Source organism: Merops nubicus, unplaced genomic scaffold (assembly GCF_000691845.1).
Source record: "Merops nubicus isolate BGI_N331 unplaced genomic scaffold, ASM69184v1 scaffold5132, whole genome shotgun sequence".
Classification (NCBI taxonomy): Eukaryota; Metazoa; Chordata; class Aves; order Coraciiformes; family Meropidae; genus Merops; species Merops nubicus.
This window is the reverse complement of record NW_008591522.1, coordinates 13,528-24,660: the sequence shown is the minus strand read 5'-3', so window position 1 is coordinate 24,660 and position 11,133 is coordinate 13,528. Positions and strand designations below refer to the sequence as shown.

Genomic DNA, 11,133 nt, shown 5'->3' with positions numbered 1-11,133 from the left:
GACCGTGGCAAACAGGGGCCAGTCGGGTGAGAGTCACTATGTGGGCACCTTTCTTTTATGTGCTTAGCCTGCTGGTCTGGCTGTTTCCTATGCCAACTGTGGGAAACCTCGGGTCTCTGTTTGTACCACCTGTTTTGGGCCAAGTCGTGTCATTTGTGGGATCGTTGGGGGTAGCATCAATTATGTACCAGCTGATTGATCTGTTTGTACCCCCAGTGGTCATTCATGGAATGTCCTTCTTGTCTACAATACAGTCTGCGTATTGGTTCATCTTCCTGCTGGCTGTATCATTTTTGTTGGGCCTGGTCATTGGCAAAACAGAGACAAGAGGAAAGGATGCTTGCATTCTCATGCCCAAAGATCAATATAGTTTTCCCAAGTTTGAGATGATTGCCGCCAGAGGCACATAGTGTCCCACGAACCGTAACTCTGAATAAGCTACATTATACTCCAGGAGTAACTTACCATTTTGTGATTATATTCATCACTTGCAAAAAGTGATGTGCCCAGCATTTATTATATCACTTGTAGTGTGGCCAGCAGGTCGAGGGAGGTGATTCTCCCCCTCTACTCTGCTCTGGTGAGACCCCACCTGGAGTACTGCACCCAGTTCTGGAGCCCCCATTACAAGAGGGACGTGGACCTGCTGGAGCGTGTCAGAATGATCCGAGGGCTGGAGCAGCGCTCCTACGAGGACAGACTGAGAGAGTTGGGGCTGTTCAGTCTGGAGAAGAGAAGGCTCCAAGGTGACCTGATTGTGGCCTTCCAGTATCTTAGGGGGGCCTACAAGAAAGCTGGGGATGGACTTTTTAGGCTATTGGGTAATGACAGGACTAGGGGCAATGGGGCAAAGCTGGAAGTGGGCAGATTCAGGCTGGATGTGAGGAAGAAGTTCTTCCCCATGAGAGTGGTGAGACCCTGGAATGGGTTGCCCAGGGAGGTGGTTGAGGCCCCATCCCTGGGGGTCTTTAAGGCCAGGCTGGATGAGGCTCTAGACAGCCTGATCTAGTGGGAGGTGTCCCTGCTCATGGCAGAGGGGGTGGAACTGGGTGACCCTTGTGGTCCCTTCCAACAATGACAGATTCTGATCTGTTTTAGCAGAGGACTTTCGAGCCCTAATGGCTCAATGGTTGGACTTGATGATCTTGGAGGTCCCTTCCAACCTAAAGGATTCTATGATTCTAATTGTTAGTAAACAGCAAGATATAAGAATAAAAGAATAGATTTACTCTGTTAAGGGTTAAAAATGTATTTGATATAGTAGGAAGAGGTACAAAAGGAAAATGTAAGAGAAAGACAACACAACTAAAAGTTATAATTATTGATGATTATCCATCCTACCTATGTTAAAGTCTCAGCCAGTCTGGTAAGATAGCACAGAATGTTAGGTCATTCTTCCCTTGACTTCCCCATTCTTTCTTCCTGACCCTTTTTATTTGAGCACTGCATTTCCTAATTTGAACTTTTTTTTCCTACTTCACTGAATTTCTTGTAAACCAAAGCATTTGTTAAACTAGCTTTCTGGTTTGTGCATAATCCATCTCAAGAATGGTTCTTTACACAAACACCTCGCTGATTGTGCAGCATGAAGCTTCCCATGAAGACCAAATGTGATGCAACCTAAGGTAACGCTTAACTAGGGTATCAATGGAGTAATGCCACACATACATATATACATACATATATACATACATATATACATACATATATACATACATATATACATACATATATACACACACATACACACACACCCCATATGCATATACTCATATTTACAGGGCGGGAACTTCTTTTTAAAACCTTTTCACACTAACCCATAGCTGAATAGCAAGAGCACAGCATCTATTCTTTGCCAAAATTGCTAGTAGTCCTGTACCACTATGTTATATAACTTAAAGGTTAGAGTGTAGCATATGTTTAAAATTTATTAGCTACCATCAATCACCTTTATTATTTTGTGGGTGATAGGATATGTTCAGGTCAGTACAGTTATAAATATTGTCAGTCTATGAGAAAAGGTGTAGTGAAATACTCTTTTGTCTTGGAAGTAGCTGAGGCTTTCAGTTCACGCGCTGTAGCCCAAAGGAGTTTCCCAAGCTTGTTTACCAAAGTTATATTTGTATCATTGCATTTAAATAATACATTTTCCTGCTTATTTGGCAGATTAATTTGATGCCTGTATCTCCTGACTTGACAGTTAGATGAAGTGGAGTTTCAGTTTTCATTTGTAATACTTAGACTTTCCTCTTGCAAGTGCTTATAGTGACTGTATCTCAAATATTGTGCCCTATGGTTTCTGTACTTAGAGAAGATTATGTTCTTGCACTGTACTGGTAAATATAGACTGCTGTCTTATGCATGAAAGCAACACTTTATGGTCTGACTTTCAAATTCTAACTGGGGAAGATCTAAGACCAAAAGTTCTTACTCAAGGTTATAACAAATTATTGTAGTCACCAGCAAACAGGTGTGGGAACTCAGTGGCCACTGTTTTATGTAGATTAAGATTCTGGTAAAAAAAGGTGATCTCCAGGAACAATTTCCCTCTCATAATTCTATACTGGGTGAACAGGTGAACTTTTTTCTTCCCAAAACATCTCCAGAGTCTGTAAACAATAATTTTAACATCAATTATTTTTTTCACAGAAATTCTCCTGAGACTATAAAAATCTCTGTAAAAATTAAATGCAACCACAGTGCTGCTATTTTGAGATCTTTTACCAGATAAATATAGCAAGGTAGGGTGTGGTTTCTAAGGTTAAAATGTTTCTACTACTGCAGTCGTAAACAGTGGAAAATCAAAAGCTTTGCTGAAAGCTATAAATCGTATATATAGCTTAAAATTTTTAAAATTCCAGTTAGACCACCTGATTGATTTCCTTGGCCTCTTGGTGACCAGTTTAACCAATTTTAACCAATACTATATCTCATAAAAATATATTGTCCATGTGAGATATATTCTTGTCTTTTGAAAGGAGTTCATTTTCTTAGTTCATGTACTAGTGAACTTGCAACATCCTACATAATGATGACTTTTCTGTTGGCATCAGTACAAATGCCAACAAATGAATAAGCTTGGAAATTCTATTACCTTTTCATCTGATCTTTTCTGACCTGTTTGAAAATCTTTCTGGTCCTAACCAGAACTTTCTAGTGGTTTGCCATTATCAACTCTTTTTTTTAACGTATCAGATGAAATTTATTTCTTTAGAATAGCTAGACCACACCTATATGTAAGTGAGTGTTTATAAATGCACTTCATTATATTCTGAATGAAATTGTCTTTAAATACATTTAATAATAAGTAAGAGATGTTTTTATTAGACGAACTGATTCAAATGGAAGAAGCAAGCAATTCTGCTTTTTCTGCTGCATATCACATTTTGTTTCAGTGTGTCTGTGTTTCGAATATGTTTGACATAGGCCCTTGCTTGAGGCTTTTTCCTTCTAAACTGTCATATTATTAGTGCTGTTATTGTTGTTGGTTTCAATCATCTCAGTAACATTTCTCAGATATTCATTTACATAGGAGTTCCTCTGAGATAGGATTTCTAAAAATGCATAGGTAACATGGCTTCATAAAAAGAAATTATTGATAAATTGAACAATTATTGCAAAACGTGTTTATACTCACAGTAGCAATTTAATATTACACAACTCAACCAACATTCAGAACTCCATGTATCATTTAACAAAATAAAAATGTTTTCTGTCTAGGGAGAATTCATACAGATTATATTCAGAAAGGCTGAGGTGAACCATATAGGTCACAGTCAGTACTTAATGATTTGTCAGAAAAAGGCACTGCTGAATCACTGTCTACTCACAGGCAGCAGCTGTAATACTTACGAAACTTGAGAAGACTTTTTCATGTGGTGTTTTGAATGTTCCAGTGTGTAAGAGAAGGAAAAATTAACTCAGTGTTTAAATATCTTGTTTGAAAAAGAGGCCTATGTTACACTAGCAGTTAAACATAGAATCATAGAATCATAGGGGTTGTAAGGGACCTCGAAAGATCATCTAGTCCAACCCCCCTGCCAGAGCAGGGTCACCTAGAGTACATCACACAGGAAGGCGTCCAGGCGGGTTTTGAATGACTCCAGTGAAGGAGACTCCACAACCTCTCTGGGCAGCCTGTTCCAGTGCTCCGTCACCCTCACAGTGAAAAAATTTTTCCTGATATTCACCTTGAACCTCCTATGCTCCAATTTGCACCCATTACCCCTTGTCCTATCACCGGTCAACACTGAGAAAAACATGCTTGTCTTTATCATGTATTTAATTTTTAAAAAATCTTAGGAAGTGCAAATAAATGTGGAATTTATTTTTTTTTACACTGAAAGATAATAAAAATATCTATTCATGTACAGAAACTTCAGAAACTTGAAGTTTACTTCATTAAATGCAGACATAGTGAATCTGTTGAAATACTGTTTCTCCAGTGTTTGGGGGGTATTTAGTTTTGGTTTTCTTTGCAAGGCTGGTAGTTACATGAATAAAATCTATGCAGAGGAAACTTATTTTCATTCTTAACACATAAATGCTGTTTTGTCACTTTCTGTTCTGCATTGGATTATAATTTGCAATCATACTATTCTTACTTTAAGACTTATTTAACATACATTTCTGTGGCATTGCTAGAGCATAAATTTTCCACTTCCCACACACCTGAACACAATGACAGTGTTGATCAGCAGTAGATTTATCAAACATTTTTTATAGGAACATAGCCTTGTACTTTACAACTCTCATAATAAAATTCATGTTCTATCATGCCAGAAGCACTACAGATTACTGAAACCCTTGTCTGCTTCTTGTGGTAATGATAAGTACTAATAATGAACTTGCTGAAAGTTCCATTATCTAACATTTACTTTTGTTGAACCGGAACTGAAACTCTTTTTCTCTGCCTCAATGTGCTGAAAACGGCTTCCTTAAAATGAAGTATTTCTTAGAGTCAAAGATAAATGCTAGTATTATTTTCTAAAACAAAGGACTGGTAAATTATCATTTAACACGGTTCTTCTGTATTCAGGGAAACATTCTTTGCAAAGCATGTGAAGCATCATTACATACTGGCACTTTCTGCTTCTGAGAAAAAACTATGTATCTTTTTGCAAAATATACGCAAAATACATATTGGCGTATGTATTTGAATGCAAACTAATTTACTTTATAAAAATTCTGACTGCTAATTATTCTCCTAAAGGAAAAATGTGTTTACTGACAATACCAGAAAACGCTAGAAACTTCAATTATTATTCGTCTTTGTATTACGCATTCAGCACATTAATTTTCAAATAAAAAATTCCTTGTTCATCCTACTTACACAATGGATAGTATTGATGAAATTGGAAATGTAGAAGATTGTGCTAATATAAAATTATTGAAAATTAACAAATCAAACAATGTATTACATGGAATGCAGAACTGCACCAAAAAAAAAAAAAAATGCAGGTATGTATTATTCCAAATGTTGGTGACTTTGTTTTATTTTAATTTCCTTGAAATTTTAAATTCAAGTTGAAATATGACATATAAAAGAAGAATCTTTATTGAAGACTTTGTCTCTGTATGTTCTGAATAATATTAGCTACCTTAAACAACAGTCTTAATATCTATCTTACTGGTGTAAGCCAATCCTAAGATTTCTCCTTACTTTAAGAACTGCATTTTAACACACTATAGTTTTGTAAAACCACTGAACACGATGATGTTGTTTGGATAATATGAAAACATCATCTCAGTGACATTAATGATACATCAAGAGCTCTTTTAGAAGTTGCCATGAAGAATGTTCTTTCCACAATTACCACTGTATGTTTATGTTTTCACTAGTGCGCTGAGAATGGACAATGCATGAGCATCATGTTCTGGAAGACATCCTATGTAGCCTAGGAAAAGTGTAATTTCTAGTAAAATTGCTCCACTGAAGTTAATTTTTCATCATAATTTCTAGTCACTGCTTAGAAAGTTCACCCCATGGAAAGACAGATATTACTGTTACAAATTTTAAGGTAGGCTGTGGCATGGAATGACCTTTTAACTTTTCATTTTCATTTTCTTTCTCATAGAATATTAACACCTTTCTACAAAGATCTGAACAAGTACAGTCAACTGATGGAAAACCCACCACATGTAAAGACATCAATGCATGAAAAATCATTGTTCCTGGATGTTAAGTTTGTAAGAAATGTGTCTTAGGTCACCAGTCATCCCTTCCATGGGAAAGGATTGTTTGCTTATTGTTGCAAGAGCAAAATCCCATTGCAATTACACATTTTCTGTTTAAATTAAGAAACAAACAAACAACAAACCAGGAAATATATTGTTAGTTCATATTAAATAATCTGATTATTTCATATTTTTTCCTAAATAAAATTAAACCAGTTTCTGAACTTAAATAGAGCCAATAGTGTGTTCATTGATGTTTGGTATAAGAATGGAATACACCCAGTTCTTGCAAGGGAGCTATCTGGTTACCTTTTGTTATGTGTATAGTTTATTAGTGCATTAATTTTAATTAATTAAATGTTGTAATAAATATTTTTTTTAAACTGTGTTGCAATTCATAGCTAACAAAATAACTAAATTAAAACATTTTTCTCTACGATAAGGGTAAACTACAAAAAAGAATTCATGTAGATGAAAATTGGAGTGCTTGTTGACAAAGGAGGTGATGGATCTTTATTTTCCAATGTATTCCTAACCTTCCATTTTAGCTCAACTCTTCTACCACACGTTAAATCTGCAGGGTCTTTCTCCAGTGCAACACCACACATAGCCCACAGTGGCACAGGGTGCTTCTCCCTGGTAACCTCCCCTCCCACCACATGGCACTGAGCAGATCCCAAACGAAGCCATGACACAGGCACTACACCACGCCTGCTTCCACTCTGAATTCCACACATATTATCAGTAGTCACTGGAATTTGCAGTGAGGTTCCACACAACTGTTTTCAGTAACTGACTGAAAGACCTTTCTGAATTATCACAGTGTATTGAGGGCAGCATATACTCCAGACGCACATCATAGGTTTTCATGCATGATAGGTGTTTGTCTAAAAATCTCTATGGCACACGACACCTAGCGGATATTGCCGTCTGCAGGAGATGAAGCAGAGTCTGGGTGTAACACCCTTCTTGTTTAGTGATGAAGTGGTTGTTTCTTTTTCAATATCCAGTCTGACTCTTACTGGCTTTCCTGGAAGTTTTTCTCGAATAGCTTTCATAGAAATTTTCCTGTTAACAGGATGTTTGCAGTCTTATTCAACTTTTCAATTCTCTTGTGGCTAGTGATGACTAACTATAAGGTGACAGAAATCAGTTTTTCATGGAACTTTATAACAAAAATTTTTGAACACTTTTTGGAATTCATTTCTCTAGAATTTAACACTGACATGGCTAATAAATCCTTGGTGTTCAACGGTACTCATTCTTCTAATCCACAGTTTCATGTTTTCTGATGACTAAGCATAGCAAGTAGATTGATATCTGAACACACTATACCTTCTAAATAGCAGTTAGTCAGCTAACCAAGATTTTAGCAAACCTTGTGCATTTTACATCTTCTTGCTTGCTTAGAAACATAATTAATAAGCAGGTACTTCCAAGATGCCTGCTCATAGCTGAACACTGCTCTGTCATTCCAGGGTATTTTTTTTCCTGCATTTGGCAGGACCCTGATAACAATTACACAAAATATTGAAAGCTTCCTTTCCTTGGTTTCATTCAGCAAAGTACTTTAAACAGATGATGATGCTCTCTGTAAATATGTATAGACCCACTGAAGTCAGCCAGCTCATAGGGAAGCACAAACTTATGCCCTTGGTTAAGAAGTGCTATCTGCACAGAATACATTTTCATTGCTAATATATCTATTACTTTTAATGCAAGAATGTATGACATGGTATAGTTCAATGCTTGCATAACACTTGCTTGATGCTCCTAATGAGATTTCTAAATTGCCTGCTCAAGGCAGAAAGCCATTATGTATCAAAAACCTGAGAGCAGCATAGAAAAAGAGAAACTGGCATAGTTATAGTTGGACAAGGGCTAGTAGACCTACCCGTAAAATACATTCTGTCTTATTTTGTGACAAAATATTTTGTCAGATTTTCAGAACTTGCTGGTGTCAGTGATGGTAGGCTTGTTTCTTTGTTGAGTAAAGACAGTCAGATTTTGAAAGGAAAGCTGGTAGTCTGGCAGTAGCAGATCAAAGTATCTATATGTGATATATGAAGCTCAGAATAGTACCCAGTAAGCTTATCATTTCAGGCAAATAATGTTGTGTCTCTTAACTCTACATATTTTGTGCTAACCACACTGGCACATTGTAGCTAAGTGCTATCTTAGAAACAGATGTAACTTTGGTGTGCCCCCGCAAACCATGCTAAAACCTCAACATCCTCGTTTTACTTATGACAACAGACTTTATGATGCATGCAAATGAATCGGCTTTGTTACCAGAATAATTTCTTTACATAGCATGTACAACCTGGTCAAAATTTAAACCCCATATTCTTGAAACATTACATAAATTTATTTCTAAAACACTTTGGCTTTTTTCTTCTCATAAAAATATCACAGGGATATAAAAAAAAAAATTACAATGCAGTTCTCTGCTATTTGCATGTTTTGGAATCTTTAAACTTTTGCTTTTATTCCATATTTAGTTTCTTCAATAAAAGCCAGCTTTAACTACTATGTGTTAAATTCTGACTTTACTTACTGGAATTCTTCATGTGAAAATATGAAAGTATTATTTTCAGAAAGCCTTGTGAACAGTCTCTAAGTCTGAACGAGGTAAAAGGGTAATTCAGGTACTGGAAATCATGAATTTATATTTAGGCAAGGTTTTTCAAGATTTACTCCTTTTGTCATACACTGTGTGTATATATAGATATCTACCTATGACCTAGAATGCTGCATTTTATGGCCTAGAATGGAACATCATGTGGACACCAGTGGCACAGCCAGGAGCAATCTGAAGAGTATCAAGAGGAACTACAGAGCCCTGGGAGAGGCAGGGAAGGACTTGAAGGTGCAGGTAGTCTTCTCAGCAGTCCTTCTGATCAAAGGGAAGGGGCTTGAAAGGGCCAATTGAATTGGGAAAATCAGTAAGTGATTGTGGGAGTGGTGACACAGCCAGGGCTTCCACTACCTAGACTGCTGGATTTGCTTTGAGAAACCTGGTGCCCTGGGGGCTTATGGAGTCCATCTCTCACGGAAGGGGAAGGACATCTTTGGCCACAGGCTTGCCAAATTAGTAAAGGGAGCTTTAAACAAGAGTGGCTGGGGGAGGGCATTCTCAATCCATCTCGCCTCAAGGCCACTGCCAGTAATAGATGCCTTGGGACTGGAGAAGGATCACAGGCCACTAAGAAAGCACCTGAAGTGCAAGATAATGGAATTCCTGCCAGTAAGTCAGCTTTAATGAGGGCTCAAATTAAATCATCTATGCAAATGCATGGAACATGGGGAACAAACAAGAGGAGTCATGGAAATGTGCATGCCTACAGGATTATGATGTTTTTGGCATCACAGAGACATGGTGGAATGGCTCCTATGGCTGGAGCATGGGAATAGAGAGATAAAAACTCTTTAGGAGAGATGGGCAGAGGGGAAGAGTTGAGGGTGTCATCCTCTACATCAATTACCAGGTGGAGTCTGTGGAGCTTGGCCTGGGGATGGATGAAGAGCTGACTGAGAGCTTATAGGTTAAGGTTAAAGGAAAGGCAGGGGAAGGTAGTATTACACTGGGGGTCTGCTACAGGCCACCTGACAAGTAAGACCAAGCTATTGATGGCCTCTACAGAGAGAAAGGAACGGCTTCATGTTCATAAGCCCTGGCCCTCTTGGGGGATTTCAGCTTCCCTGATATTTGTCGGAAAGGCACAGAGCAGGTCAGCAGGAGTGGAATACATTCACAACAATTTCCTTTTTCAAGTGGTAGAGGAATCAATGAGAAAAGGTGCTATGTTTGAACTTTTTCTCACCAACAAAGAGGGGCTTGTGGGTAATGTGGAGCTCAAGATCAGCCTTGGCTGCAGTGACCACAAAATGGTGTAATCCAAGATCCTTAGGGCAACAAACAAACAAGATTGTTTGCTATGAGATTTACAGCAAACTGGACTTCAGCAGAGCAGACTCTGACCTCTTGAGGTATCTGCTTGGCAGAGTGTCATAGGTTAAAGCCCTGGAGGGGAGAGGGGCCCAAGAAAGCCTGTCAATATTAAAGGATCACATCCTCTTAGCCCAGGAGTAAAGCATCCCAAAAAAGAGAAAGGCAGACAAGAATGCCAGGAGGCCTGCATGGGTGAACATGGAGCTTCTGGACACACTTACATGCAAAAAGAAAGTCTACAGAGAGTGGAAGCTAGAAAAGGCAGCCTGGGATGAATATAAAGAAGTTGTCCAAGTAGCAAGGAGTTTAAGAAAGCTAAAGCCATGATAGAATTAAACCTGTCCAGGGACATCCAGGGTAACCAGAAAAACTTCTACAGGTAGGTACATCAATGACAAAAGGAAGGCCAGGGAAGATGTGGCCCCACTCTGTAAGGAAACAGGAAACCTGATCACAAGGGGTGTGGAGAAGGCTGACTCAATGACTTCTTTGCCTCAGTCTTCACCAGCAAGGGCTCTAGTGACACCGCCCATGTTTCAGAAGGCAAAGACAGGGACTGGGAGAAGGAAGGTCCACCCACTGTAAGTGAAGGTCAGGTCTGAGACTGTCTAAAGAAGCTGAAGCTGCACAAGTCGATGGAATCTGATGTGATCCATCTGTGTGTCCTAAGTGAGCTGATAGATGAAGTTGCTAAGCTGCTTTTCATCATTTTTGAGAAGTCATGGCAGTCTGGTGAAGTTCCCACTGACTGGAAAAGGGGAAACATGACCCCCATTTTCAAAAAGAGAAAAAAGTAAGACCTGGGCAACTACAGCCCTGTCAGTCTCACCCCTATGTCCAGAAAGATCATGGAGTAGATGATCCTGGAAACTATAGCTTTTTATTTTCACATGAAGAATTCCAGTATGTAAAGTCAGAATTTAACACATAGTAGATTTAGGTTAAGACATAAGAAGAAATTTCTTCAGTATGAGGGTGATAGACCACTGGAATAGGTTGTCCAG

The 11,133-nt window shown here is 38.4% G+C and overlaps 1 protein-coding gene across 1 annotated transcript in view; it reads left to right on the top strand.

The window, feature by feature from the left end:
- LOC103782519 (sperm flagellar protein 2-like) overlaps positions 1-6,161 on the top strand; it is a 54,618-nt gene extending 48,457 nt beyond the window's left edge. Inside the window, exon 20 of the mRNA XM_008950290.1 lies at positions 6,078-6,161. Coding sequence (XP_008948538.1) covers positions 6,078-6,161 — 84 coding nt within the window. The remainder of the gene's footprint in view (positions 1-6,077) is intronic.
- The last annotated feature ends 4,972 nt before the right edge of the window (positions 6,162-11,133 follow it).